The sequence below is a fragment of the Selaginella moellendorffii genome, unplaced genomic scaffold (genome assembly GCF_000143415.4).
Source record: "Selaginella moellendorffii unplaced genomic scaffold, v1.0 SELMOscaffold_4, whole genome shotgun sequence".
Taxonomy (NCBI): Eukaryota; Viridiplantae; Streptophyta; class Lycopodiopsida; order Selaginellales; family Selaginellaceae; genus Selaginella; species Selaginella moellendorffii.
The window spans coordinates 118,932-142,072 of NW_003314265.1; the positions used below are offsets into that span (position 1 = coordinate 118,932).

Below are 23,141 nucleotides of genomic sequence, written 5' to 3' on the forward strand. Positions count from 1 at the left end.
GAAAATTTAAAAAGAACCTCACAAAGACAAAGTGAAAGGAAAAGGAATGTTTGATTTGAAACTAATGTTATATCTCTAATAAATGCCAAACCATGTAAATACAAAAGAGATGGCGCGAAATTGGGTCGGGCGATCGCTCCGCCGACGCCCCCACCAACCGCAGCGATCTCCCGGCGCGCGGCGCCGTCGGATCACTCCCTCTTGGCACCGCGACCGTTGGATTGAGGAATATACGTGGCGGGATGTACGGCGTCTCCCCGCTCCCAGGCGTTCGCCCCGAAGAAGAAGAAGAAGAAGAAGAGGGATTCTTCGTTAGGTTCTATAGAGAAATTTGGAGCTTGTCCGGAAGAACAGTGGAAGAAGTAGAGATCTAGCTCCGGGCAGCTTCTAGGAACCGCAGGAATCGAAGGATGAGAGTCTCGCGTAGGGCTTGGTCGCGGTAGCGGCATCTGGATCGATAGGAGCAGCCATGAATTCCAGGTGTAGAGTGGGGGATCACGACCGGCGGCGCGATAGAGGGCAAGAACGCGAGATTACGGCGAGGAATCGCTTGTAGCAGGCCAAGGATTCGAGGCGAGAGATGCGTTACCAGCTGGGAATGGAGCGCTCCAAGCTACTCACGCTCGGCAAGCCCTCTCCCGAGAATCCAATGGCGATGCTCCCCGGGGCCGGCGGCGCGGGAGGATCGATCAAGCAGAACATCCAGGACATCGTGTGGTCGTTCATGTTTGGGGCAGGAGATGTGAGACTGAGGGCCGCCAGAGAGATTCGCAGGCTCACCAAGACATCGGCCAAGACGAGGGTCTACCTCGCGGCGGCGGGCGTGATTCCGCCGCTGGTTCTGATGCTCAAGTCCTCCTGCCACGATTCCAGAGAGGCGGCGCTCCTGGCGCTCCTAAATCTCGCCGTGGGGAATGAGAGGTATCGTGTTCCTCGCATTGATTTCCTTGTTCTTCGTATCTAGGCTATCTCACGCTCGAATTCTTCCAGGAACAAGGTGAAGATCGTCAAGTCGGGCGCGGTGGCGCCGCTGGTGGACCTCCTCCAGACCGGCTCCACGCTGCGCGAATCCGCCGCCGCGGCGCTCTACACCCTCTCCGCCGCGCCGAGCAACAAGCCCGTCATCGGCTCCTCTGGCGCCATCCCGCTGCTGGTGGAGATGCTCACCTCGGGCAGCGTCCAGGGCAAGGTGGACGCGGTCATGGCGCTCTACAACCTGTCCACGCTCCAGGAGAATCGCCCACCAATCCTGGCCGCGCGCCCGGTGCCGCCGCTCCTCCTCCTCCTCAATAGCTGCAAAAAATCGGGCAACGTCGCGGACAAGGCCACCTCGCTGCTGGAATCGCTGTCCGCCTTCGAGGACGCGCGGGCATCCATCGGCAAGGTGGAGGGTGGGATCCTCACGCTGGTGGAGGTGCTCGAGGACGGATCCAGCAAGAGCCGCGAGCACGCCGTGGGGACGCTGCTGGCGCTGTGCCAGAGCGATCGATCCAAGTACCGCGACGCGATCCTGGACGAGGGGGCCATCCCGGGGCTGCTGGAGCTCACGGTGCAGGGCACGCCGCGAGCGCAGCGGATGGCTCACACGCTGCTGGAGCTCCTGCGCGAGTCGCCGGCGCGGAGCTCCAGTGCTGGCGGCGGCGGTGGCGGCGGTGGCGGCGGAGGAGGAGCGATCGATGGCATGGAGTGCGAGGTTGGCGGCGGCGGCGGCGGTGGCGAGGAGGAGGAGGAGATCACCGCGAGGAAGATGCTGTCGGAGATGGTCCAGCTGAGCATGGAGCAGAGCATGAGGCACTTGCAACAGAGGGCGCTCTTTTGCCGCGCCCCGTCCAGTGTCTCATCGTCGGACGATCCATCCTCGTCTCCACAGCTCTCATCGTCCGACTGAGTGTTTAGCTTTCCTTTTTTTTCTTTCTCCCTTATCTTGCTGCGCCGCCTTTTTTCCTTTTCTGGCTCATTTTCTTGGTCCGCCACCTTTGCTGTTATATGTACAGAAAAAAAAAGAGATTTAAAACTTTATTTCAAGGGCGAGAGGGAGAGAAAAAAGAAAGAAGCTTGACTTGCGCGCCTGGATCGATCGATGGAGGGAGACCTCTTCTCCTGTGGCATCTTTCTCTGATTTCACGCGATCCCTTACACCCCCCCAAACTGCCTTGTCTTGTTCCCCATATTATATTCTATCTGTTGGGGCCGTCCTCTTGCGAGAAGATGCTCTTCGCAATGTAGAGAGGCGAGAGATATCAATATCGTCTAATCTCCATGGCTTTGCTTCTTTTTCTCTTTAGATTGACGAGGACTGCCTACACGAGCCCCTGGTCCCGCCATAGCTATATGACCTGCGACCCATCTCTCTGGAAATTTATGAAGTGGTCTCCATCGATCAAGACGAGAGAGAGAGACGAGAAAGAGAGAGACCCATTTTTTTAATCTATCTATCTTCTTCTTCTTCTCCATTTCCTGGTCAAATCCCATATCCCAGTAGCTCTAGGACATTGGCCGCCCATTCCCTGCCTTATCCCAAGCTTGAGCATCATCACCTAAGAAGTACCAGCGAGAAGATCTCTTGATTGACACGGGACTCCGGGACGTTTTTCATTATCTATGGAACAATCTCTCTTTCTCAGAGTCTTCCTGCAAATGACACTCGAAGCTTTTCCTTCTCAGTCGTGTTAGAACCAAAAATGGTCACTTTTGACGGCTGATCGAAACCAAAACGATGCATACCTCAGGGACAAAGGAGAGGGCAAAAGGAGGACAAAATCGTCGCTGGAAACCGGAACTCTGACCGACGCAAAAACGGAATCCATCAAACCGTCCAGCTCGATCTCGTGTTGCTGCTGTACTTGAGCGGGAGGTTTGCGTACATGGCGATGTCTTCGCGGATGATGCTGCTCTTGAGACGAGACCTCTCGTACGAGACTTCTCCCGGGAGCACGGAGTAAAGTCTCTGGGATTTCTCGATGTCCTTGTTCAGTGGCCTCCAGCTCGACTTCAAGCTCCCTGCGAACGAAAAGATTGTATTTCTTTAAGACAAAGGAGGGAAAGAAGCTCTTACCGAGAGGATTGAAGGATGGTGGCGCTATAGCTCGGACGGGAGGAAGCGTTGGCATTTTCTCGATCTTGAGAGGAGGATCTTTCCCGATTTGTGGAGCGGCAGGAGATCTCCTCAGAATCCAGTTACCAAGCCGTTTGCCGGGAGACATGTCCCATGCTGCGAACTTCTTCTGGATCTTGATGACGGTGTCAAATGCAAACCGCGTCCGCCTTGGAAAGAAAAAGATGTCGGTCAGTACTCTCGACTTATGGAGCAAAACTATGACAAGTAGCTCCTCTAAAGGGGAAAAACAAATCCTACTCTCGAACAAGAACACGGAAAGAAAAAGATGCCGACCAGCATTCTCGACTTATGGAGCAAAACTAGCTCAAGACAAGCAGCAAGAACACGGTTTAAGAATCTAGGGAGATCAAGCATACCTCTGCGCGAAACACCGGAGGCGCCCGCTCTTGGGCAGGACCTTTCTCTGGATCCTCAGTGCCAGGCGATAGGTGCGCTTGAGCCCAAGGAAGTACGCCGTCGCCAGAGTGAGCTCCCACAGCACCATCGCGCCTGCGACCTTCGGTCCCTTTTGCCCTAAACGGATATCAGGGACAATTCAACACAGTAATTGCAACAGGTTGTCTCCATAGAAAATAAAAAACTCACTTTTTTAGTCTTGGATCGGCCGGAGATATCAACAAGCTTATCTCGAGCAGAGCTATGAGATACTGGAGAATCCTCAAGAACTTAGAGCTTGGCCTCTCAAGCAAAAAAAAAAGAAATGAGAACTCACTTCTTTAGTTTTGGATCCTGTGTCAGCGCTCTTGTCATTCCTAGAACCTAGGCCGGACAGATCAGCAGGTAGCTTGCCTCGATACAGGAGAAAAACGGGTCCTCTCTGTGCAAGAACTTAGAGCTTGCAAAGATTAGAGAAAAAAAAGCTCACTTTCTTTAGTTTTGGATCCTGTGTCAGCGCTCTTGTCATTCCTAGGCCGGAGAGATCAACATGTAGGTTGTCTCGAGGATACTAGAGGATCCTTTCTGTGCAAGAACTTAGAGCTTGCAAAGACAAGAGAAAAAAGAGAACTCACTTGTTTAGTTTTGGATCCTGTGTCAGCATTCTTCTCCGTCGCAGCGTCAATACCTCGAGATCGATATTGAACGAGGCTAGCTTGTTGAAACCTCCATCAAGGTCCAAATCCATCGCTGCAACAAGACGCATCGCATCGATCAATCACATCCGCAAGCAAGAAACCAATTTGAAGAGTCTTCCCGGTCTTGGCCATGGGCCGAGGCGGCAAGATCCAGCCCCGTCGCCGCGCTGAGCTTCCCAGCAATCCAAGACCTGAAAAAATCGTCCCCCAGATCATCGCTTGCGCCATAATCCACAGTAATACCCGCATTCTACTTCCCGCCAAAGCTCACCCGAAGAACCCTAGTTTAAAGATTTTAACGGGAAATCCCATCCCTCCCTTTAAATTTTCCCTTTAAAATATCTTTGAGCAACGCTAGCTTGGATGTCTGTTGTCTCGTTGCTTGGAGAAGTGGCCTTCTTCCAGAGCCAAAGCAGCTAGTGTCACTGGCGAGATTTTTCTTGGCGTTCTTGGGCAGTGACGATTTCGCTACGTCGCCGTTTTCTAATGCGCTCATCGATGCTGTCGCCGCTGGCGGAAATGGGTCCGAGGACGTTGTCTGTGACTTCATGTCCTCCACGAGCTCGATGATCTTGTCTAGAACTTGCAATGCACGCTCCACCTCTGAGTCGATGTGGATGACCTCTTGCCGGTCGGGGGCTTGGAGTTTCTCGGCACGAAATCGCTCTACCAGCTCTTGTGATGTCGAAGCTGCTTCCTTTACTTCTTCGATTTTGTCAGTGGCAGTGTCAGCGGTGATTCTCTTGGTCTCCATTTGCTTCTTCTCTGATCGTTTCATGCCGTCCTTGATGCGATGGTACAAAGGCTCCGAAGCCATGAGCTTTTGGAAGACTTTATGCTGGCTTGCAGATAGCACGGCCTGGGAACAAACCGCTGAGTGGTTTAGAAAAGCACAAACTTGTAGGCAACGCGTACCTTTTGATAAAGTTTGTAGCCACTGCCAACGAGCTGCCGTGTGATGAAGTTGATCACCCAAGGTGGAACAAAGTCGAGCTTTATATCCATATTGACCAACGTCCTGCGAAAAACTGAGGTGAAACTGAAAACACGGAGAACGTCGACAAGCTTCAAACTACCTGAAGAAGCTCTGCTCGTTGGTCATCTTTTGCAGCATAAATCCACCTGAAACTTCCATGCGAACGACATCCTGTGTGGCAGGGGGTAATTCGTCCGCAGAAAATCCATAAATCTCCTCTTCACCTTCGTCTGGATCTGAAGGAGCCTACACACATGTCGATTTTGCAAACAGCTAAGAGCAGAAACACAGGGACTTCGAGCATACCGTGCCAAAAGTCACAATCACAACGTCGTCCTCAAAGTACTCCAGCTCAAACTCGGTCATGAGAACCTCCCGTTGCGCCAGAGGCCACGGTACCTTGACTCTGGAGAACTTAGTTAACACTGAAACCACAACGCAGCCGCATACCTTATATGACACAGATCCTCGCCGACGCGAATTCTCTTCACCCATTTGGATTCCACAACTTTGAACGTCGGCATGTTAAACTGCGGCCACCTGTTTAGACGTCAACGAGGAACTCGCAGAAACAAAGCTCCAACATACCATGTATAAAACGCTGGAGCTTCCCAAGCCACACAGATAGCTGCGACAAAGAAAAAAAAATCCCAAAAGGCCAAAGCTTGAGAAAACCATCTGAGAAATTTTTTTTTCCTACCATTCATCATGGGTCCATTCACAATGCCTTCAACACAGTAAGTGTGGAATGGCATGCCTTCTGGGCCTGGCCGATACATAACACGCATAACATCCGTTTCCTCCTTGATCTGACAAAACCACCAAAATAAATTCTCCTTTCGATCAGAGCGAAGATGTGATTACACTACCTTCCATGAGAATGGCGTGTCTTCGTTGTCTAGGAGCTCCTGGCGAGCGCTTCTCAGCGCATCCAAAAACGTAGAAATCTCCGTCGCTCGCTTCTCGGCGACCTTGTCGATCGTCTCCTGGGACCAGGCATGGTAGTGCTTGTCTGGAAGAAATTATCGAAGATTTCAGCCACAAACACCTGATCGACAGTGCAATCCTCTACAGGAAGCCTACATTTGACCTAGAAAATCTGCGAATGCGCGATGGATCAATCATCTTGGATGCTTACCCAGTGCCGGGCTCGCGCTTAGCTGATCCCGCACGATCTGGACGATTCCAGCTCGCTGCGAGAGGGCTGGCGACATGAGCGACGAATCCAGGCGCGCGCGACCTCGCTCCTTGGCAGCCGCCATGATCGATCCACTCCCCCCCGTGAAGAACACATACTAAAAGAAATCCCAAACAGTAGCAGTTGTATCCAACGAAGAGAAAGAAAAACGAGACACAAAGATGCACTAATGGCCTGCGTGGACGGCCAAGATGTGCTCAGATCGGACGGTCCTGGCCACTCACCGAGCTATTTGACCGAAGCGCGCTCACTGACAAAGTCTACATGGCGAGTCTCGATCCGACGGCTCTAGCCGTGCCAGCTCAGTTGCCTAGCTGGCAAATAGTTTCCCTCCTTTAGGTTGAGCGCGTAGGGTTTTCGCGATGGAGGAGGCTTTGGAGCTGCAACTAGGGATTGGTGAGCACAGCACAGGAGCTAGAAATCGCTAGAATGCGGGCGCTAGATTCTCCCAGGACGCGCAGCGGCATGGAAATCTCGTATTCTTGGTAGAATGCTTCCAGGTCGTGATGGAGAAGGATTTTTCTCACTCGGGATCTAGCGGGAGGCGGCGGTTAGATAGAGTGAACGCATTGGGGAGAAACACAAGCTATAATTCTACCGAGCCAGGCGATGAGAAGGATCTATTCAGGTTGGATGGAGACGACGATGAGAGCGTGTCGAATATGCTCAGCAGGATTGGTATCACGAGGCCAGATATGCTGGGGATTCCGGCAAGCGAATGGAATAACAGGATGAGCCGGCCCTCTTCCGGTGAGTTGCAATTCAGTGGGCATCCGGAAGCTGAGAATCCAAGCACTAAATTGGTGCTACCATCTAGGCTGGGCATCCGGACGAGATCGTTTGAGCCGCCTCCTTCAAGGAACACTCTCGAGGTTGATCAACCCCGTAGCTACTCTCTCGAGGAAAAGTCTCGGGAAGATACAACGAGGCAGCTCAGTCCTTTGTCTTCTAGTCCGGACTCAGCCTCCACTTCATATGATCGCGATCGTGGCGAGGCTCAAGCCGCCGTATTGGATCGGGACTTTACTTTTCTAAACGATGGGAGCTCGGATTCGAGAAGCCATAGCAGCTCGGGTGATGGCGGTGAAGATAAGGGCCGGAGTATGGATTCGCAGGCGTCAGATGATACACATCCAACTGAGGCGGTGGAATATGAGCAAAGTCAACAGCCAACAAGTTTGACAACAAGGCTATCCTGGAGTTCATGGAAGAAGCTCGAGTTGCTGGGATCTGGGTCCTTCGGCTCGGTTTATCGGGCTGTTGGCAGGTACTAGATATCTTTCAACATGTTTTCTTCTAAGCTTCTACGTTCGTTCTTGTGCAGTGATGGGAACTATTTTGCGGTGAAGGAGGTCCCTCTTTCCAACGCAAATGACCAAAGTGGTCTTCAGCTACAACAGGTGAGAGTTTTTTCAGTCGTTAAACAAATGCCCTGACAGGATGCTTTTCCAGGAGGTAAATTTGTTGGGTCACCTCCGACACGAAAACATTGTACAATACTTAGGAACACAAAAAGTAAGGTGCTTTCACGGTTTCTCGATTGATATTGCATTCTCACTTATCCTTTCCAGACGAACGACAAGCTGTATATTTTTCTGGAGCTGGTGACCCAGGGGTCTATCGTATCTCAGTACAAACACTTTGAAATGTTCGACGAACAAATTAGGAAGTATACGAAGCAGATCCTTTCTGGACTCAAGTACCTACATGAGAAGAAGGTTGTGCACAGGTATGATATGAAACAATGTGGCAGCGCACATAGTAACCGCAACCTCATGGCTTCTACAGAGATATAAAGTGCGCGAACATTCTTGTTCACGCTCATGGAACGGTCAAGCTTGCTGATTTCGGAATGGCCAAGCAGGCAAGTTATTTCTTGTGCTTCAGGACCTTTCTAAACAACTTTTCTGCCTCATTTTTAGTTGGAGAAAATAGACAGCATGAGATCCTGTAAGGGAAGCGTGTACTGGATGGCTCCGGAGGTTGGCCTTGGCAATCTTTACCCGTCTCACAAAATGCTCACAACTTCTCAGTGTCTTTCAGGTTATAAACCCGAAGAAAACAGCAGGTTTTCCAGCCGATATCTGGAGCTTGGGGTGCACTGTTCTTGAAATGGCCACCGGAAAGCCTCCATTTAGTGACTGGGAATGGGTACGTTGTCTTGCCATCTCCTTTTCTCGCGCTGCTGCTTACCCCTTCCTCGCTATGCTAGAACACCGTCTTCTTCAGAGTTGGTCGTGGGGCGCTCCCTGAAATTCCCGACTCCATCCAAGGAGACGCTCGAGATTTTATCTTAGAGTGCTTACAAGCGGATCCTTCTAAACGGCCAACAGCGTCGAAACTCTTGGACCATCCGTTCGTAAATTCAAGACCAGTGGTGGACACGACTGGCCTAGTCACCGAATCCACAGAAATCGTCTCAGCGTACGACTCCTGGGGAGTTTCAGCAAGGTAAACTTTCAGGATTTTCAAGTGGAAAAAACTTACACGTTGGAAAATGTAGGACTGAAACCGTTCGGACTGCGCGATCAGTCCGGACAAGGCAAAGCATTTACCACAATCAATGAGCGGAGGTTTGTTTCGTGTATTTTATTTGGTAACACGCATTTTAGCACAGGATTTGATCGACGTACGAGTTCTAAAGAAAAAGAAAAAAACTCGCGCACAGGTTCTCTTCGAAAAATCGTCTCAGGCTATTGTAATTCACAACAGCCATCAACTGGAAAGAGACAAACGAATCTCCTATACAGGGTAACCAAAACCGGGAGAGAAACTTTTATGCAACCTTGCCGCTATGGCTGACTCTCTTCGCGTTCTTGGCGATGGGAGCTTGCAAGCGCTGTCGCGGAGCTTTCGCGGTGCTTAACTCAGGGGCCGGGGGCCGCCTGGAACTAGCTCGTCTTTGCTCGATCACGTCTCGATGATATCCCTGCTCAAACCAGCGCCAAGATCAAAGATTGCTCTTACCCAAGATCAAAAGTTACCTGCACCACGAAGTTTCGTCTCTGGCAATCCAGGAACATGTTGATCCGCCATGGAACCTGGGCCATGATCTTGTCCCGGACGATCCCAAAGCTTATCTGGTCTCGCGATGTGAAACGATCCACCTCATTGAACCACAGGCACGTAAATAAGTTTGTCAGCGGAGTGTGCTCGCGGACGATGACACAGCCCTCGGGGACGTCTGTCTAGCAGCACAAGTTAGTGAATCCCAAACCCGCGATTCTTTGTATCATACCACTAACGATTGGCAGCTTGGCAGTTGTGTAAGGCACCAGTCCTTCCTTGCGGTAGAAATTCACCTGCGCATCAATGGAGGCATTGTTGTACTTTCTAGCTAACTTGTTAGCTTCTGCCTCTGTGAAAACGTCGAAGCGCTTGTAATGCTTGGAGATGGCGAAGGTGTCGTGCGTTCTCCACAAAAATCTGAGAAAAGAAAAAACGTTCATGCAGGATTGTTTCACCAAACTACGGACGTACCTTTCCATAATCTGGTAGGGATCAACCACGAGCTCGAGCTTGCCATCGATCCACAGAGAGAACCTTGCATTTGGAAATAGGCGATGCGAGAGAAGTTTCGGGATCTGCACAGAAGGAAACGTTGAGTGATTCCATATCATTCACAAGCTATAAACACCTACCTTCCCAGTGCGCCTTGGATCTAAGTAAGGAATGTTGTGGACTGTCACCACTCTCCACAGACCAACCTTTTTAGTTCTAGAGTAAGAACCACCCCTCTTGATGATTGCTGCCTGGGTTTCTTCGTCGACAAACATGAAAAAGCAAACGTTTTTCTTACTATGCTCGCTGATGTGTTTGGGCTGCTGCAAGGGGTCATAGTTCCCTGTAGAACAATATGAATAAGACGAGAAGAAACAGCCGTAGAAAGCTTACCAAAGATGGCAGAGATAACCACAATGCCATGGCACTTTTCCATGTCATACAAATCGAACTCGTCAATGTCGAAACCGGAACCAACACCGGGTTTGATTCCCCTGGCAAAACTGGAAGAGCATTGGACAATGTGAGTAGACAGAATAGAAACTTAAAAGAACCATACCCGCAGTACAAGTGCATCGATTCCTCTATCTTGTGTGATCTTTTGCGATCCTCCAAGGTGGGATGGCCGCCAAAAGCCGATCCCGGCGAAGTTGCCGCAGTAGAAGCATCTTCTCGTACATAGGTGAGGTTCTGGACGATGAGAGACGGAAAAACGCCAGATGGAGGATAAAGCTTCTTTGCTTCCTCGACTGGAAGGTAACAGACTGGGCAGGCTGCAACACGCAAGTGTAAGGTTCCAGACTTTGGCTGTAAAACTTTGAGAAAGACTGATACTCACGGCGTGGTCCAGTCCTCTTCTTGTCCGCAGGAGGGGGCGGCATCGTGAAAGACTCGCAAGGGTGCCCATGAGGAAGCGGAGGGTCAAGGAAAGACGTCGGAGGCAGCAGCCTCAGGTACTCGACCACACTCGCGGCGCCTGCCGCAGCTTCACTCGTCTCATTTGCCGCATTCGTGGAACCAAAGATGGATCTTTGCTTTTCTCCTGGGAATTTACCAAACAGGGACTGGAGAGACTCGATCCAAGAACAAACAGACAAGAAGGAGTAACAGTCCGATACCTTGCAATGGCGGCCTGGGAAGCGACACAATGCTGAAATCGCTGACGAGCATGAGAAGAGAGATGCAGGCCAGGAATGCCGCGACATAGAGGCCAGTGCGCCGATTGCTCAAGAATCGGCAGAATTTCGAGCTCCAATCCCGGCTACTGGTCGACTGATGCTGCATCCCCCATACTTTGGGAGGAATCTTGGAAATCCGGGGCAATGGCGGCAGCTGCGCTGTGCTGCTGCCGTTGCGGTACGCCCTGGCGCCGCTCATTGGGATTTCCTCCCCATCGCTCCGCAAGAACCCTAAGCCCTAGATCAAGAAATATTTTCCCTCCAGACCGGTCCGAAAATAATGCGATCCAGTAAAAGACATCGAGGAGAATATCCCCGTGCATCTTTTCCCATTTTAAATCTCGCGTACCACATATTTTCTTGTGCTGGCACCGAACGCCATAAAATCACCGTCTTGGAGCTCTTGCCTGTTCTTCCCGACCCTTTTCTTGTTCACGAAAGTTCCGTGGACCGAATCCATATCGACCAAATGCAAACTTTCTCCGCTCCAGAGTAATTTCGCGTGCTGCGAGACAAATGCTGCGATGAATTCCCGCGAGAAGAGTACAAAAAAGGAGAGGATTCAATGAAACCATTTCGTACCTGTCTCGATATGGATGCGTGATCCAAGACGACGTCGCAAGTTGTTTGGCGACCGAAAATTAGCTCTTCTTTCTCGCAGGGGTTGATCGTGTCGACGATCTGTCCACTCTGTCGATCGCGGATACCATAAGTTATACAAGGAAGAAACGAAGAACAGAAAACGGGCAAACCTTGTGAACTTCCACAACAAATTCTTTCGGTGGCCTTCCGCTTCGTTTCCTCTCGACTTCACGCAGCTGCTTGATGAAGCCTGGATTGGGATCAACCTCCTTGCGCTGCTCCTTGAGGAACCTACAAAATCGAGAAACAATAAACTCACAAGTTACACAAACATCGGTTTCGAAACACCTTGGAACAGCACTTCACTTGATTGTCTCGTCAACTCCCCAGTGGTTGACACGCATCAGGTAGTAAGCGCACAAGGTCACGGAGCGGCTGGCTCCAGCGCCGCAGTGGACGAGCACCCGAGCTTTCGCTCTCTTTGCCTCCTCTATAAACTCGAATGCCGGTTCAAAATACTGAGTTATATTTGCGTTCGGTTCATCTGCGAAAAAGCAATAGTTTTAGATTCCTGGAAAAAAAATCAAAGGAGCTCACCAAAAATGTCGAAGTACTTGTGAGTGCATCCTTTGATTTCCTTTAAACGCTCGGTATGAGCAGTCAATACGTATGTTATGTGAAGATCGTTGAGAATGGGCACGGAGTTCGCGTGTTCCCAAGTTCCCATGTATAGGAACCGAGGTATAATCTTAAAACCAAGAGTCAGGAAATGAGAATATAAAAGAGAATTTTTTTATGCGAGTACCTCAGCTGGATAGCTTGGAATCGCCCAAGGTTTGACAGACTTACATATGATAAAAGGATATCGCTTTGAGAAACAGGCAAACGGGTCCCTGCCTTCCTCATCTATGCCAGAAACGAAAGAATTAGATTTCTTCGCGAAAAAGAAACGAAAGAAATCTAGCTCACCTTCCATGATTTTGAGAGACTTGACACGATTCTCCTCCATTAAAAACTTGGCAACTGGATCGACAATCACTTCGCTTGCCTTGCGCTTCTTCTCTTTCTCTTTCTCTTTCTTTTCCTCCTTCGTCGGCCAAACCCCAGGAACAAGAAGAACATCCCTTCCCCACCAGTAATCCTGGGACCAGACCGCGCCCATCACATACTCGAGCGACGCACCTTTGACGCGCACGCACACAGCATTCCGGATGTGGGCCACCGCGAAGTCCGATTGCTCGCGCGAATCGAAGATGAGCAGTTGTGGATCATTCACGAGCGCGTTGAACGACCGCCAGGCCATGGCGAGGAGGAAGAACCCTAACCCCCAGAATAATAGAAGATACTTTCCCGCCAAATTTCAAAAAACTTTCCACGCGGCGCTAATATGGCCTTTGGATGTAAGTTTTTCTTGCTGATCTGTTGAAAGGGCAAAAGCGAAAGCCCCATCAGGGTTTGAAACGCTTGCGCTGAAACGCTCGCGAGAGATTGATCGAATCTATCAAGAGGTCGGCGATGGCGCAGCACAAGAGGCGATCGACTGTGAGTATTCTTTTGTTCTTGTGTCAATTAGCTCGGTCGCGAAAGGTTAATGTCAAAAACTCGATCTCGTCACAGCAAAACTAAGAAACCATAAAATGGGGCAAACTTCACTGACTTTGTGGGTCTGTCGAGCTTCAGTTCTTCGATCCAAATGCCTGCACTACGATGCAATACATTCCTTTTGGATGTAAGTCTTTTGTTTGCTTTGATGTCTAGTTCGTCTTTGGTGTAATGTTTGCTTTTCTCGAATTCGAACTTTGATTTCGATTTCGCAGTGCACATTCCGGACATTAAGAAGCGCTTTGCAATCCACCATGCTGTCAAAAGATACATTGAAGCTGGCCATCACGACAGTGTTATCAGAAGCGGGGTAAGCATTTCGATCCAGGAAACTTGATTTTCAATGAAAAACTGCGTGTTTTTTTCTTACTTTCCCAGTGCCGCATTCGGGACATAACTCCTCCGAAAAGAATACGATGCAAGAAAATCATACCTGGTCCCCATCATCATCCTGGTAAAATCGTGATTCATGAATTCGTTCACGAGATCAACCTTTTCTTTCTCTTCTTTTTGTTTTTGGCTTTAGTTCCTCAGAGAAGTGTGATCACTGGAAAACTCGGGCCTAAAGATAACATCATACCTCCTCGCTGCGCTCTTGGTCCTCAGTTACTCTCTCCCGGCGGACACTACAACGAAGATGTCATCGATGGCAGATTCATCCCGAAACAACTAGTTGAGTAGCTTTTGCTTTGATCTTTGTTTTTCTCATGCCACTGTTCTTCCAGAAACCTGACAAGATCACGATAGGACACCAGCAATTCAAGAAGGAAGAAGTTAAAGACAACTTCTTCAACGTTCACCTGGTAGAACTCCGTGCGAGGAAAGTTTTCTAAAGCCTTTTCTCTCGTTTTCTTGTTCCTTGTCACACAGGCTCGCCAAGATCACGCAACGTATAAGCTCCGGACGCACGCAGCATTGACAGAGTTTTTGTACGAGGCCAAAGATCGAGCGGGCGAAGTTTTTAACAAGGACGAATTCTCCAAAGTAAGGCCCAGCACTGCTCCAGCGGCGTCGCCGGCAAAAGCTCTTAAGAAGTGAAAGCTTTCGAACAAGCAAGAGAGAGCTTTCATTCAAAGAATTTTGGAATTTTTGTTTAGCGTCTACGATTAATGTAGTCACAGCCAGAATATCCCTTTCGCCGGCGTGAAATATGCCTAGAGGATATTCTGACAGGTTTTGTGTATATTCTGTTAGATATTACGGCTATGGTTTTCCTCGTTTGATGAATCAAGAACGCGCCTCGCTCGATCGATGGCGATGCGCTCGGCGCTCATCGGAATCCTAGCGGCATTATTTCTTTTCCCGCAGGCATCGATCGGCGCCAGCGCCAGCAGCAGGCACTCGCAAGACGGCAGGAATTCGTCATCGAAATGCTTCCCGCTGCTCTTCTCTTTCGGCGATTCTCTCACGGATACAGGCAATGCGCAGCGGATCTTCCCATTCGAGCAGAACAGAGCCAGCCATTCCCCATACGGGAGGACGTTCTTCGGCCGGCCGCGCGATCGCTTCTCCGACGGGAGGCTGATGATTGATTTCATAGGTAAAGCTTGGTTCTTAGACGAAATTCTGCGCTTCTTGGTTGAAATCCGTGAATGCATGTCGATCTTTCGCAGCGGAGGCGCTGGGATTGCCATTCTTGTCCCCGTATGTGCAAGCGGTCGGATCCAGCTTCCAGCACGGGGTAAATTTCGCGACCTCTGGAGCTACGGCCACCGACATCACATTCCTCGTCCCTCACACGCTGGGCGTCCAGTGCTACTGGCTCAAGAAATTCAAGGTCGAGGTCCAGGACGCGCGCAGCAATCCGGTAAACACCGCCCTCTTGCCGGATCTCAACTCCTTCAGCAAGGCGCTCTACGTGGTCTTCATTGGAGGCAACGATTACAACGCTCGCCTCTTCGTCTACAACATGACGATCGATCAGCTCTTCGATGCGGTGCCGGTCGTGGTGGATGAAATCGGTAAAAGAATCGAGGTACATTGTCTATCTATCCTTCTTGGGTTCTTTGGGTTCGTTGTTTAAAAACTTTTACCGGCATTCCTTCCAGGATCTCTATGCGGAATCGGCCAGGAATTTTCTCATCGTCAACGTACCTCCAGTCGGTTGCACGCCGGAGCTGCTAACCTTCTTCAATCACGTCGACACAAATCCGGAGGACTACGACTCCGCCGGCTGCTTTACCCCATACAACGCGGTCCTGGAAGCGCACAACGATGTGCTCATGGACGCAGTGAATCGGCTGCGAAACGTCCATCCAGACGGGCTCTTCGTCTACGCAGACTACTACCGGATCACCGGAGACATCCTACGCGATCCACAAAACTACGGTAAAAACGCTTCCTCGCTTAAGTCACTTTTTACAAAACTTCTGGACACTCAGGGATGGAGGACGTGATCCACGCTTGCTGCGGCACCGGGGGCCGCTACAACTTCAACGTCTCGTCGCAGTGTGGATCCAACAGCGTCGTCAATGGCCTGCCTTTCACGCCGCCGTCCTGCCCCAACCCCGCCGCGGCTGCCAACTGGGACGGCGTCCATCCCACCGAGGCGTTCACCAAGATCATCGCATCGTCCTTCCTCCAGGGCCGCTACATCGAGCCCCACGACGCATTTGATCACTGCCATTTCGACTTTAGCAACTTCTAAGCTTTCCCGGGTACGTTGTTTCGCTCTCTAGCTAGATCAAAAGGTATAGAACGTTTTGCTACGAATCCTCAATTGCCGCAACCATGTTGAAGAGCAACACAAAAGGAGCCGCTCCATTGTTAGCGGTGGTAGTGTCGACGCTACACGCGTGCATGGCCACCCTCCTCCCGGCCTCCACGTAACCATGCATCTTACACCCGCTCAACAGTGTATTGAGCGCCACACTGTCCGGCAAGTACGGCATTGTGTGTAGCAGCTCCTCGGCGTCGTACACACGGCCAGCCCTGGCCAGCAAGTCGACCGTACAGCAAAAGTGGTCCCTGGTGGGCATCTGGCCGTGGTAGTCGTGGTTCATCAGCCTCACCGCCTCGCAACCTCGATCCACCAGTCCTAAATGGCTGCACGCGTTGATCACCTCCACGAATGTGATATCGTCTGGCCTCTCGCCGTGCAGCCGCATTGAGTCGAACAGCGCGAGGGCCTCTTGCCCTAGGCCGTTTCTCGAGTATGCTCCAATCATCGCGTTCCACGCCGCGAGATTCCTCTCAGGCATTCGCTCGAAAAGGGCTCTTGCGGCAGAAAGATCCCCGGACTCGGCATATGCGGAAGTTATTCCTGTCCATGCCGCGGAATCTGGGTCGGGGATGGAATCGAATACGGCACGTGCGCGGGAAAGATTCCCGGATTGCGCGTGTGCGGTCATTAGCGCAAATGCGGCCAGAAAATGGTTTTGCGGCATTTTGTGGAACAGGGAGCTCGCGTCGCTCAGATACCCGTTCTGAGCATAAGACGATATCAACGCGTTCCACGACGCCACGTCGCGCTCGATCATGCGGTCGAAGAGAGCCCGGGCCTGGCACAAATTGCCGCTCGCCGCGTGGCCCTGGACGACAGCCGTCCACGTCACCACGTCGGCGGCCTGGGCCACGTGGGCGAAGAGGGCAAGAGCCACGTGGACGTTCCCGGCCTGGCCCTGCGCCGCGATCATCGCGTTCCAGGAGACGAGGTCCCGCTGGGGAAGGCGATCGAAGACGACCTGTGATTGGTCGAGGTCGCGCGCGTCGATGTGGCACTGGAGGATCGTGTTCCAGGAGATTATGCTGCGCTCCGCCATGGAGTCGAAGAGCTCGCGCGATTCGGCGCATTGCCCTAGCTGGGAATGCGCTGCGAGCATCGTGTTCCAGGAGAAGAGATTCCGGTAGGACATCCGATCGAAGAACCCTCTGGCGCGATCGATGCCACGGGACTGGCTGAAGCCCTGGATCATCGCCGTCCAGGTGATGACATTGCGCTTGGGCATCTCGTCGAAGAGCGTTGTGGCCTGATCCAGATGCCCTTTCGCGGCAAATGCTGCGACCATTGCATTCCAGCAGGCGAGGTCTCGCTCGGGGATTTTCCAGAAAAGCCCGGATGCCTCGCGGAGCTGAGAGTGGTCCGCGTAGATCACGATCATCACTGTCAAAGAGACTACTGTGTGCTGGGGCATCTGGTAGAAAATTTCTTGCGATTGGGCAAAATGCCCGCTCCTGGCAAATGCCGCAAGGATCGAGTTCCACGACACGGCGTTCCTCTCAGGCGACGAGTCGAACATTTTCTTGGTTTGGCACGTGAGATTGTTGTGAGCGTAGGCCGCGATCATCATGTTCCAGGAGAAAACATTGGGCTGCGGGATGGATTCGAAGGCCTTGCGCGCCTCGTCGACGCTCTTGCACCGCCCGTACATCTCCACCACCAGGTTGCGCAGCAGCGTGTCGCCGCCCACACGGCTGCGCAGGAGCCGCTCGTGAATCGCTCGCGCGTCGCTCAGGCTCTTGCAGCACTTGATCAGGCGCTCGAACGCATCGATCTCGCGCAGGAAGGGTCGTGGCATTCATCTCTGTATGGGTAAATGCGAGAGCTAGAGCTGCCCAAGAGGAAGGAGGTTTCGATCTGACACTCAGTGGATACAAACTGTGTGTGATGCTCATCCAGCAGTCACCACAAAGGCGATCATCATCGTGTCAAGAATGCCGCAAACACTAAAACCCTACCCAAGAACCCTAGCATGTTTTACCATTTACCCAAGAGCCCTAGCATTTCCCCATTCGTTTTATTCATGAGAGTGGCGGCATCCAAGCTCAGGAAGAGCGGCATTGCGCAGCGCATTTCATCCGGTAAGGTGATCTACCTCTCGATCGACGCGGAGGCTCATACGCATTGCAGTGAGTGACGATCTCGTGAAAATCCGTCAAGCCGAGAGGCGCAAGGTCGAGATTGTCACGGATCAATCTTTCGAGCTCCCAGGTGGGAAATTTCTCCACATTTCGTCCGATCACAGCAAACACAAGGGCACGAAGTTCGCATTTCTCGGCACTTCTCTCTTCCCTGGAAGAACCGAACCGTGCCTTCTTGTAAAAAATGGTGAGTTTTTCTCTCTTTTTGTTTTCTTGGCTTTCGAGAACTTTCTTTTAGAAGGACGATGCTTCATTTTTAACTGCGGAGACAATGTGTATCGCGAACTTCAGCGTGCCTCTTATCTCGAGAAGCAGTGCACGATTTTTATAACGAGCATGGACATCAACAATGTATCCAAAGAAGGTCTTTTCATTTTTTTCGTTCTAGCTCGAACCTTGACAAAGAAAATTTCCTCCCAAATGGAACTATCAGATCGTTGGACTCCCTGGTAAGAAGCTCTTTCTTTCTCTCGTTTTATTCTTCTCACCGTTGCGATTTATCATCCTTCCAGGTCTTTTGTCGCCTGGAGTTTTACCTCCACCCGTGGTAATCTATGGGCCTCAAGGTCTGCGGCAGTACATTAGAGCTACGCTACGAGCCTGCTTTGCTAGAGTTCCCACAAAGTATACCGTGCATGAACTCCTTTTAAACAATGTAAGGACCTTGTGTTGCAGTATGCTGATTTGTATATGGTTTTTTTTCTTTTCAGGACTTGAGAGTTGGAAATCAGCAATCTCAAGACTTGATGCACGAAGATGAGCTTTATGGAGACGATCTGCTGTGCTCTGGAAACGATTCATATCCACTGTAAGTCCTTTCGTTATTCGCGTCGTAATGAAGCCTTGTCTAACTCTGTGCAGCGTCGAAGATGACCACCACAACGTGATATCCTGGTCTTTGTGCCAAAAGAAACAAAGCTGCGGTTTCATCTACAAGGAAACGGGAACGTAAGTTTTCTATTATGTTCCCAAACACAGTGGGTAGCAAACTAATGATGTCACTAGAAAGGATTGCAGTTCGGGAAACTCCATTGGTAAGCTCTACGCTAAGCGTCTTTCACTAAAGTTGAGAATTCTACGTAGCTTTGGTGAGCCGGAAGAGCGAGAGAGTACCATGGTGCTTGAAAGCCAAAGACGTGGATGTTCTCGTTCATGAAATTGACAATACCATCCATGGAGCTCGTAAGTGTCCCACCCTCTAATCCAGAGCCTTGAAATAAGAGAACTTCTCATGTCAATCCAGAAATCGCTGGGGATCAAGCCAAGGCTATCAACGCCAAGTCCCTTGTGATGAGCGGCTGTTCAGTGAGTCTATTTTGTTGCAATGCAACTGTATGTTGACAAATTCTTGGCAGAGAACTGGAAGCCAGGAACTTGAAGCAGCTAAGTCGAGATTTGGAAAAGCAAGCGTAGCTCTAAGCATGGACCACGTTACCTTCACTTTGAATAACAATGGATGATCAAGCTATTATATGGTTTGGACACCTTATAATCACTTTAGAAGCTTTCTAAGTATGTTCTAGCATATTTTCACCTTTATACTAAAGTTAAAAAACTCGTTTTATAAGAAAAAATCATCCCTGTCCAAGACAATGTATTGTATGAAAGCCTTTCCACCCACAAATGGATTATAAAGCCAAGTTTGAGAGCTTGGAGAGGGTGCTCTTGTTTTCTCTTAAATATGACATTTTTTGGTTTGTCACAATCCTCTATAGCGAGCTTGCAATGGCCCATATATGTGTAACTAGATAACAATATTGCGTTGCATGGTATTAATTAAACCTTTTCCCAAAAATTCCTACTTTCCAATATTTTAGCATTTGTTAAGTGATACATAAAATTAAAACAGTTTCCTACTCTTTATCATCCCAATTATTTAAAGCTATTAATTTATTTTTCTTGTAACAAAACTAAAGAATACCATTCAAAATAAAAAATTAATATTAGTATTCTATACTACATATATTCTAAAAGTAGTAAAAAACAACCACCCAAAATTTAATTTCTCAATGAAAACAAGAAAATGTAAAATAAATACATTAGTTATATGATTGAGCTTATGTGCCCATACAGGTTTAAAGACAATTATAAATCTCCTTCTAATATATATAAATATTAAAAAAATTAGTTTCACAAAGAAATATAATTATTTTAAAAATAAATAATTATAAAAAATAATCATTAATAAAATATTGGTAATGAGATATTTGTAAAACTATTACCCTTTGCGAAAGAAGAGTGATCCCTCATTTGAAACTTGTTGCCCCTTTTTAGTTTTGTGATCCTTATCCATAATACAATACCGAGCTGTAACAGCGTATCCTTTTGCAAATAATGCACAAGTCCATTTAATCAACATAGGTAAGTAAACCATATTATACATTATTAAACCATTCATTATGAAAAACAAAATTTCATTAGAAAACTTAATTCACATAATTAATTAATTTATTAATTCTGACTTAACAATAACAATTTATATTAAAAGTTTTGTCCTTATGTTTGTCCAAAACTTAAACTTATGAATTTGACTATCAAATTTAATTTCTAAATGTCCTATGATATTTAAATTATATAATATATCAGTTAGTTATGATTTAAATATTAAAAAAAATCTTTAATGTTCTCAATATAAGAAGAAATTAATTAAAAAATTTAAGTCCCCACTTCCTATTTAAACTATAATAAGTTAGAGAAGTATTTATTTTGATATCAATTATTACTAAAACTACTGATTGTTATTTCGTTACTTAAATAAAGTCTTCTTCTTTATTCTAAATTAGCAACAATGTCTCATACACAAAAATGAATTACTCCCACAAGATATCCCTAAAGTTTTATATTATGATCACTATCTATTAATAGAATGTTAAGCTTCTTCATTATTTAAATTTTATGTAAATCTCAAATATTTGGTAAATGTATAGAATTTTTTTATATTTAAAAATTTTATTTAGAAAAATATTTTAATCCATATCTTATTGAAAGAAATGTCATATTATTAATAATAAAATATGTAATAATAAAAGTCCATTAATACAAAAAATAACTTATCATTACCATAGGGATGTAAGAAAATTATATTACTTAATAAGCAATACAAGAATGGATGAACCACATTCAATCCCAAATGAATAATTTATATATTATATATTACTATAATAAATGTATTAATTAAGTAAAGTAATACTTTTATATATTTAAATGTCTCTCAAATTACTCATTTTGGTTGTTTATAATCCACCACACTTCTCTCAATATATGGTGTGATTCCCTTAAACCAACAAACACCATTCTAGTATGAAATTTTAAATTTTAAATTAAAACTTCTCAAAAAGTTATCCAATCCAATATTACTCAAACCTAAATATCAAATATCCCAATACCCTTAACCAATTCAAAGAAAAATGCACTTTTATTTATATGCCCTTTCCTTTTATATTTGAGCTCTTTTAAATAATCTTTTGAATCTTTCCTTTTGGTTATATTCACTCTTCTATATAAGTTAGGGGTTTTGGGTTAATTGTTATTCATATTTTTATATTCCATGCACTCACATAAAGGGTAATTTTGATTATCTTTGAGGAATGTTTGGATTTGAGATTTTTATTTATATCTAACTTTTGCATTCTTTAAGTTTGACTTTCGTTATAACTTTTTTAATCTCTTCCCTTTTGCTTTTTCTTTTTTATTCATCTTTATAGTAGAGTAGTAACCTCTTCCTCCTTAACTTTGGAGTAGTAATTAGTGTAGTTACTCAATGTTATATGGTTGTAGTTGAACAATTATGTAAGTACCTAAAAAGAACAACCCGAAAGACGATCCATAGGGTTCAAATATAAAGAGAAAGAGCCTATAAATAAGAGTGCATTCCCTTTTCCAATTGGTTAAGAGTTCTTAAAATATTTAAGATTAAGTATCCTTCGGTTTAAATAATACTAGGCTTTTTCAATTCGTTAAGGGTTTTTAAGTGTCTTTAGGTTTGAATAATGCTAAATTAGGTAGTCCAAACTCTGGAGAGTACACTTGATATCAAAGGGTGTAAGCCACAAATTTTTCCTTTCTAATTTGCAAGTTATCTTGTCTATCCGACCAACATTGCCTTGGGCTTAACTAAATTCTCTCGCGAAAGTTCTTGTCTATTGCATTAGCTCTTACTTAGTCCTACTTAGTTTTAGCTACTCACTGCACAAGCAACAGAGCATTAGCTATCCATCTACGGATTCCCAAATCTCTCACTATCCCCCTCCTTATATTAGATTGAACTTAAGTTTTGGCTACATTCCCCATAAGCATAATCAGCCAAACATACTAAGCCTCCAAATTCCTAACATCTTTTAGTACAATAAGACTTGATCATGGGACCTTTTAAATCCCAAGCCTTCGAGGGACGTCGAGGGGAAACACCATGGCTTAATGCCCAGTATTTGTACCCCCACTTCCATCCCCAAAAGGAAGGCCCAAGCCCCTAGGTGTAAGCTCCTTGAATTTGAACTTCTCAGGTGCAACACTTGCTTCGGGACGTCGAGGGGAAACACCATAGCTTAACGCCCAATATTGGTACCCCCACTTCCATCCCCGACAGGAAGGCCCAAGCCCCTAGGTGTAAGCTCCTTGAATTTGAACTTCTCGGGACGTTACCCAGCCTAGTACTATTTAAACCCAAGGACACTTAACCTCAAATATCCCCAGGAAGTTTAAATTCAAGAAGTTATAAATATCTAGAAGTTTAGTTTGTTTTAGTTGGGTTAGATAGGAAGTTAAATTCACTTTGTTCATTTTCCACTTCAATTTCGAAGCATCATCTCCATTTAGACTCATTTGTGGTTATCCTCATTTTACTATTTATGTTCAGTAGCATTTCACTATCATATTTGTTCATACTCACTATATTGGGGTTTGATGTTCCCTTTAGACTCACTAAGCTTGTTTCACTTCACAATTAATATCATTTATCTTCACTCCAGTACCATATCCAATTGTTGTCAGAAAAAAAAAAAGAGAAATTAAAAAAGGAAAATGTGCTCAAAGCTTGAGGACCTCTTGTTATAAA

The 23,141-nt window shown here is 47.5% G+C and overlaps 9 protein-coding genes across 11 annotated transcripts; 4 read left to right on the forward strand and 5 right to left on the reverse strand.

The window, feature by feature from the left end:
* Positions 1–38: 38 nt before the first annotated feature.
* On the forward strand, positions 39–2,278 carry LOC9655517 (U-box domain-containing protein 4). Its single transcript, XM_002963881.2, has 2 exons — positions 39–921; positions 991–2,278. The coding sequence occupies exons 1-2, from the start codon at positions 581–583 to the stop codon at positions 1,886–1,888; spliced, it is 1,239 nt and encodes a 412-aa protein (XP_002963927.2). The 5' UTR covers positions 39–580; the 3' UTR covers positions 1,889–2,278.
* Positions 2,279–2,563: 285 nt separating this feature from the next.
* Positions 2,564–3,631, reverse strand: LOC112344364. The gene is made up of 3 exons (XM_024668969.1): positions 3,475–3,631; positions 3,056–3,264; positions 2,564–3,000 (listed from the first exon to the last, which is right to left on the reverse strand). Exons 1-3 carry the CDS (start codon positions 3,600–3,602, stop codon positions 2,807–2,809), a joined length of 531 nt encoding a protein of 176 aa, XP_024524737.1. The 5' UTR covers positions 3,603–3,631; the 3' UTR covers positions 2,564–2,806.
* An 845-nt stretch (positions 3,632–4,476) lies between these two features.
* LOC9655518 lies at positions 4,477–6,506 on the reverse strand. Its single transcript, XM_024668965.1, has 9 exons — positions 6,306–6,506; positions 6,037–6,179; positions 5,868–5,976; positions 5,756–5,795; positions 5,618–5,707; positions 5,474–5,573; positions 5,268–5,413; positions 5,107–5,209; positions 4,477–5,050 (listed from the first exon to the last, which is right to left on the reverse strand). Exons 1-9 carry the CDS (start codon positions 6,427–6,429, stop codon positions 4,487–4,489), a joined length of 1,419 nt encoding a protein of 472 aa, XP_024524733.1. The 5' UTR covers positions 6,430–6,506; the 3' UTR covers positions 4,477–4,486.
* A 189-nt stretch (positions 6,507–6,695) lies between these two features.
* LOC9654241 (mitogen-activated protein kinase kinase kinase 1a) lies at positions 6,696–8,993 on the forward strand. The gene is made up of 9 exons (XM_024668964.1): positions 6,696–7,632; positions 7,690–7,765; positions 7,818–7,880; positions 7,937–8,094; positions 8,154–8,229; positions 8,288–8,347; positions 8,409–8,516; positions 8,578–8,816; positions 8,869–8,993. Exons 1-9 carry the CDS (start codon positions 6,872–6,874, stop codon positions 8,930–8,932), a joined length of 1,605 nt encoding a protein of 534 aa, XP_024524732.1. The 5' UTR covers positions 6,696–6,871; the 3' UTR covers positions 8,933–8,993.
* Positions 8,930–11,303, reverse strand: LOC9655520. Of its 2 annotated transcripts, XM_024668962.1 has the most exons (9): positions 10,985–11,303; positions 10,705–10,908; positions 10,426–10,639; positions 10,260–10,369; positions 10,007–10,209; positions 9,846–9,949; positions 9,604–9,791; positions 9,350–9,549; positions 8,930–9,294 (listed from the first exon to the last, which is right to left on the reverse strand). In XM_024668962.1, exons 1-9 carry the CDS (start codon positions 11,241–11,243, stop codon positions 9,142–9,144), a joined length of 1,635 nt encoding a protein of 544 aa, XP_024524730.1. In that variant the 5' UTR covers positions 11,244–11,303; the 3' UTR covers positions 8,930–9,141. The 2 variants fall into 2 exon arrangements, with proteins under 2 accessions (XP_024524730.1, XP_024524731.1); XM_024668963.1 differs by lacking the exon at positions 8,930–9,294 and having other exon boundaries at positions 9,441–9,553.
* Positions 11,304–11,335: 32 nt separating this feature from the next.
* LOC9654242 (protein phosphatase Slingshot homolog) lies at positions 11,336–12,942 on the reverse strand. Its single transcript, XM_002964263.2, has 7 exons — positions 12,596–12,942; positions 12,432–12,532; positions 12,224–12,374; positions 11,993–12,170; positions 11,797–11,917; positions 11,627–11,734; positions 11,336–11,549 (listed from the first exon to the last, which is right to left on the reverse strand). The coding sequence occupies exons 1-7, from the start codon at positions 12,927–12,929 to the stop codon at positions 11,379–11,381; spliced, it is 1,164 nt and encodes a 387-aa protein (XP_002964309.2). The 5' UTR covers positions 12,930–12,942; the 3' UTR covers positions 11,336–11,378.
* Positions 12,943–13,243: 301 nt separating this feature from the next.
* Positions 13,244–15,897, forward strand: LOC9654243 (GDSL esterase/lipase At4g01130). The gene is made up of 8 exons (XM_002963883.2): positions 13,244–13,355; positions 13,444–13,538; positions 13,607–13,682; positions 13,755–13,900; positions 13,954–14,768; positions 14,842–15,203; positions 15,277–15,556; positions 15,610–15,897. Exons 5-8 carry the CDS (start codon positions 14,480–14,482, stop codon positions 15,873–15,875), a joined length of 1,197 nt encoding a protein of 398 aa, XP_002963929.2. The 5' UTR covers positions 13,244–13,355; positions 13,444–13,538; positions 13,607–13,682; positions 13,755–13,900; positions 13,954–14,479; the 3' UTR covers positions 15,876–15,897.
* Positions 15,898–15,933: 36 nt separating this feature from the next.
* Positions 15,934–16,863, reverse strand: LOC9655521 (pentatricopeptide repeat-containing protein At4g02750). The gene has a single exon (XM_002964264.2). It carries the CDS (start codon positions 16,861–16,863, stop codon positions 15,934–15,936), a length of 930 nt encoding a protein of 309 aa, XP_002964310.2.
* A 1,072-nt stretch (positions 16,864–17,935) lies between these two features.
* Positions 17,936–19,655, forward strand: LOC9654244 (zinc phosphodiesterase ELAC protein 1). 2 transcript variants are annotated; one of them, XM_024669278.1, is made up of 11 exons: positions 17,936–18,028; positions 18,078–18,275; positions 18,327–18,439; positions 18,522–18,537; positions 18,601–18,743; positions 18,799–18,896; positions 18,950–19,036; positions 19,106–19,122; positions 19,172–19,270; positions 19,332–19,393; positions 19,444–19,655. In XM_024669278.1, the coding sequence occupies exons 1-11, from the start codon at positions 17,971–17,973 to the stop codon at positions 19,546–19,548; spliced, it is 996 nt and encodes a 331-aa protein (XP_024525046.1). In that variant the 5' UTR covers positions 17,936–17,970; the 3' UTR covers positions 19,549–19,655. The 2 variants fall into 2 exon arrangements, with proteins under 2 accessions (XP_024525046.1, XP_024525047.1); XM_024669279.1 differs by having other exon boundaries at positions 18,330–18,439.
* The last annotated feature ends 3,486 nt before the right edge of the window (positions 19,656–23,141 follow it).

Coding starts and splice junctions, on each gene's coding strand:
- LOC9654244 (XM_024669278.1), top strand. CDS start 17,971: ATGAGAGTGGCGGCATCCAAGCTCAGGAAGAGCGGCATTGCGCAGCGC. Junction 18,744..18,798: donor ATGAACTCCTTTTAAACAAT/GTAAGGACCTTG, acceptor TTTTCTTTTCAG/GACTTGAGAGTTGGAAATCA. Junction 19,271..19,331: donor CAATACCATCCATGGAGCTC/GTAAGTGTCCCA, acceptor ATGTCAATCCAG/AAATCGCTGGGGATCAAGCC.
- LOC9655521 (XM_002964264.2), bottom strand. CDS start 16,863: ATGATCGCGGCGCAGGGCCAGGCCGGGAACGTCCACGTGGCTCTTGCC.
- LOC112344364 (XM_024668969.1), bottom strand. CDS start 3,602: ATGGTGCTGTGGGAGCTCACTCTGGCGACGGCGTACTTCCTTGGGCTC. Junction 3,265..3,474: donor CTCCGGTGTTTCGCGCAGAG/GTATGCTTGATC, acceptor TTTCTTTCCAAG/GCGGACGCGGTTTGCATTTG. Junction 3,001..3,055: donor ACCATCCTTCAATCCTCTCG/GTAAGAGCTTCT, acceptor TTTCGTTCGCAG/GGAGCTTGAAGTCGAGCTGG.
- LOC9655518 (XM_024668965.1), bottom strand. CDS start 6,429: ATGGCGGCTGCCAAGGAGCGAGGTCGCGCGCGCCTGGATTCGTCGCTC. Junction 5,977..6,036: donor ACACGCCATTCTCATGGAAG/GTAGTGTAATCA, acceptor TGGTTTTGTCAG/ATCAAGGAGGAAACGGATGT. Junction 5,414..5,473: donor TGATTGTGACTTTTGGCACG/GTATGCTCGAAG, acceptor ACATGTGTGTAG/GCTCCTTCAGATCCAGACGA.
- LOC9654242 (XM_002964263.2), bottom strand. CDS start 12,929: ATGGCCTGGCGGTCGTTCAACGCGCTCGTGAATGATCCACAACTGCTC. Junction 12,533..12,595: donor GTCTCTCAAAATCATGGAAG/GTGAGCTAGATT, acceptor TTTCTGGCATAG/ATGAGGAAGGCAGGGACCCG. Junction 11,918..11,992: donor GGAGTTGACGAGACAATCAA/GTGAAGTGCTGT, acceptor TCGATTTTGTAG/GTTCCTCAAGGAGCAGCGCA.
- LOC9655520 (XM_024668962.1), bottom strand. CDS start 11,243: ATGAGCGGCGCCAGGGCGTACCGCAACGGCAGCAGCACAGCGCAGCTG. Junction 10,909..10,984: donor TCCCAGGCCGCCATTGCAAG/GTATCGGACTGT, acceptor GTAAATTCCCAG/GAGAAAAGCAAAGATCCATC. Junction 10,640..10,704: donor GAAGAGGACTGGACCACGCC/GTGAGTATCAGT, acceptor TGCGTGTTGCAG/CCTGCCCAGTCTGTTACCTT.
- LOC9655517 (XM_002963881.2), top strand. CDS start 581: ATGCGTTACCAGCTGGGAATGGAGCGCTCCAAGCTACTCACGCTCGGC. Junction 922..990: donor CTCGCCGTGGGGAATGAGAG/GTATCGTGTTCC, acceptor GAATTCTTCCAG/GAACAAGGTGAAGATCGTCA.
- LOC9654241 (XM_024668964.1), top strand. CDS start 6,872: ATGGAGAAGGATTTTTCTCACTCGGGATCTAGCGGGAGGCGGCGGTTA. Junction 8,348..8,408: donor TGTACTGGATGGCTCCGGAG/GTTGGCCTTGGC, acceptor AGTGTCTTTCAG/GTTATAAACCCGAAGAAAAC. Junction 8,517..8,577: donor CATTTAGTGACTGGGAATGG/GTACGTTGTCTT, acceptor TCGCTATGCTAG/AACACCGTCTTCTTCAGAGT.
- LOC9654243 (XM_002963883.2), top strand. CDS start 14,480: ATGGCGATGCGCTCGGCGCTCATCGGAATCCTAGCGGCATTATTTCTT. Junction 14,769..14,841: donor GCTGATGATTGATTTCATAG/GTAAAGCTTGGT, acceptor GATCTTTCGCAG/CGGAGGCGCTGGGATTGCCA. Junction 15,557..15,609: donor ACGCGATCCACAAAACTACG/GTAAAAACGCTT, acceptor CTGGACACTCAG/GGATGGAGGACGTGATCCAC.